This window comes from Carlito syrichta, unplaced genomic scaffold (genome assembly GCF_000164805.1).
Source record: "Carlito syrichta isolate Samal-C Ts95f unplaced genomic scaffold, Tarsius_syrichta-2.0.1 Scaffold306785, whole genome shotgun sequence".
NCBI classification, from domain to species: domain Eukaryota; kingdom Metazoa; phylum Chordata; class Mammalia; order Primates; family Tarsiidae; genus Carlito; species Carlito syrichta.
Window position 1 is genome coordinate 68,918 of NW_007250881.1, and position 2,856 is coordinate 71,773.

At 63.7% G+C, this 2,856-nt stretch overlaps 1 protein-coding gene across 1 annotated transcript in view; it reads right to left on the reverse strand.

Annotated features, from left to right (window-relative positions):
• The window catches only part of FAM20A (FAM20A, golgi associated secretory pathway pseudokinase), a 13,981-nt gene that overhangs the window by 861 nt on the left and 10,264 nt on the right, over positions 1–2,856 (reverse strand). Inside the window, exons 8-12 of the mRNA XM_021715178.1 lie at positions 2,571–2,680; positions 1,699–1,780; positions 1,274–1,333; positions 594–729; positions 298–407 (exon numbers count right to left, since the gene is read on the reverse strand). Coding sequence (XP_021570853.1) covers positions 298–407; positions 594–729; positions 1,274–1,333; positions 1,699–1,780; positions 2,571–2,680 — 498 coding nt within the window. The remainder of the gene's footprint in view (positions 1–297; positions 408–593; positions 730–1,273; positions 1,334–1,698; positions 1,781–2,570; positions 2,681–2,856) is intronic.

Here is a 2,856-nt window from a genome sequence, read left to right on the forward strand (position 1 = left end):
CTGAACGCTGCCGGGCGCGCTTTCTAGCGGCTGGAGTGACGACGCCGCGTGCCTTCTCCAAGCCCGGGCCTGCTGGCCCCAAGCTGTTCTTGCTAACCTGAGAGTGTTTCTCTGCGCCTGGCATCGAGGGAGGGGAATGGGGGGCCAGCCCTGACGTGAGGGCTTTGATTTCTTTTCACCGGGAGCCTGACTTGGGCTCCGACGCAGAAGCGGCTTCCCTGTGTGCTTTTGGTGGTCAACAGCTACTGCTCATCCTCTCCTGCTTGGGAGGCAGGAAGGGAAGCGGTGGACGAGCACCTGAGCACTAGACGAAGCAGAGGCACGCTCTGCTGAGCCTTCCGCCGGACCCACCTGCAGCGGCTTGGCTTGGTTGACTCACTACTGATGATTAGCCCTCGATACTGCAGCTGAGCAGGTGGGCAGTTTTATAGGCTTGGCTAAAACACCGGGGAGGTAGGGAAGTAGGTTGGACACTCCCTGGAGGAATGGCAGCCAGCAGAGGCGGCACTGCTTTGTCCAGTGGCCACAGGTTTGCGGGACTTTGATCAGGGTTTCGCGTCGGTGGTGACCAAGTAGCCTGTTTATGAGCTTGCCTGAGTGCTGCTCAGGGCAGAGGTCTGATTAGTAAGGTCAAAGACCGACAGGCTCCGCAAAGTAGGTGATGACCCGAGTGGGTCAACGGTTAAACCTGGCAGCTGGGAGGCTTGGAAGGTTGGATCCTCATTTCTCCTATGCTGAAGGATGAAAAAGATGTTGTGGGGGGAATTTGAGAGTGGGACAGCCATCCCCTGCTTAATGGCGGGGCATGTCCTGAGATGTGCGTCTCATCAGGGGACTGCACTGTCGTGCGAGCATCGTAGAGTGACTGGCGTGAGCCTGGTGGTCTGGCCTGCTACACGACACACCTAGGCTCTGGGATCGCCTTCTACTCCCAGGCTGCAGACTGCGTGGCTCGTTCCTGGACTGAACACCGTGGGCAGTTGTACCACAACGGCAAGTATCTGCATGCCTAACCGTATCCAGACACGGAGAAGGTACGGTAAAAGTGACGGTGTCATAGTAATCTTAGGAGGCACCCTGGTTTACGGGACCCTTCGTTGAGCAAAATGTCATCACGTGGTGCCGTGATGCCTAAGAAGTGAAGTGACTCGCGCCGTTCTCCCCCCTCCCCCCCCCGTGTCCTAGACCAGTCCAAGTGGACGGAGCCCTGGGGCACGGCTGCCCCAGCGCCACAGCGGGCGCCTGCCCTTGTTCCTGCTGCGGGGAAACTTACATGCAGCACTGGGCGAGTGGCGAGAGGATGGAGATTTCGTCGTGGGAGTGGCGTCCGAACCTGGGAGGAGAGACGGGCTCTCACAGGGGCCAGCAGCCCCTCCCCAGGCCCCCGCTGCTGCCTCTGCTCTCAGCCTTTTGTGACTTAGAGGCTGCAACGCAGGGGTCAAGACCGCTGCCTCCCCAGCCCCTCCGATTTGGGGCCACAGAAGCCTCTGCCTGAAGACAAGGGCAGGCAGTCCAGGCCCTCGTGGGCCAGCCCCAGAGAGCCAGCCACGGAGGGCAGGCCTGCTCTCAGGCCAGAGGACAAGAGAGGAGACAGGGCCCGTGCCCAGGAGGGTTCGTTCTCAGGGCCTCCGCCTCCTCGGCAGCTGCCAGGGGCGCAACTGGGCGGGGAGCGCCAGGCCGCATCCGCGGGACACTTACCCCCTGGCGTTGTCCAGGTGAAGGAGGAACCCATCATCCCCAAACTTGGTGAACATCTCGTAGTGGTGCCGGTCCATGTTTCCTGGCAAGGCGGGGAGAAGTCAGCCAGGGCCGGGAAGCCAGGGGCCAAGCCATTCCCCACCCCCGAGTGCTCTCCAGGGAGTGGAGGCCAGTCGGCAGCTCGAGGCAGGTGTCTGGGCCCAGGTCTCCAGCCGCGCTGTCCCCAGAGAGGGGGGAAGCCCGGCAGGCAAGCCCGGAGTGGGCCGCCTGCCAATCCCCCCCTTCCCCAGTCACGGATTCTCGTGTGCAGGAATGGGACTGCACCTCGCACGTGTGCTGGTGCTGGCTCTCCTCCAGCCGAGACCCTACCTGGGCCTGTTAGGGTCCACCCAAAGGCAGGGCGCTGAGCTGTCTGACGAGCTCTGGATCTCGGCATGCGTGCGAGGCCACCTTGTGATGGACTGCTTTTCTCGGGAGCTTTGCCGGGCCGGTAGGCCCGGCGGCTGGGTGACTAGTCCTGTGGCGTGTGACCTTGCCTGCCCTCTCGCCCGTGAATCGCACTTTTCCCCCTGCCTGCCGGGCTTCCCCTCCTGTGGTGCAGAACATGCAGCTTCCGTCTGCCGCCCCTCCTGGGCCTGTGACAGGGTGGTGTCCTGGCTGACGAGGCCCCCCCGCCGCGGACGGCTTCCAGCTCTTTGAAGACAGGGAAGCCCGTTACCCTCCGTCCTCCGGGACCGCCACCGCTCCTGAGGCTCAGGAGGTGCAGAGCTCCTCGGCCCTCGTGAGCCAGGCTGCGATGGGCCCCAGTCCACGGGGAGCTCCAGCCACAGCAGAGCCCGCTTGGGCCAGGGGCCCCGCCCACGGGGACCTACCTATCAGGAAGTCAAAGATGGCCATGTCGATGACGTTGAGAAGCCGGCTGCCGCCGTTGTACGGGTAGATCTGCCTCACCGTGTCGCAGTAGAGGGGGTTGACCTCCCACCTGGGGGGAAGGAGGCCTGGAGCTGGAGAGGCCAAGGGGCGGGGGGGCTCCTGCCCTCCTGATCCCGCCCCGGGCTGGTGGCAGCGTCCCAGCTGTCGGAGGACCCAGGCAGGGACACATGAGGCTGCGTGTCCCACGGGGCGAGTAGACGCCAGGGTGGCGGTGGGCCTCGCCCA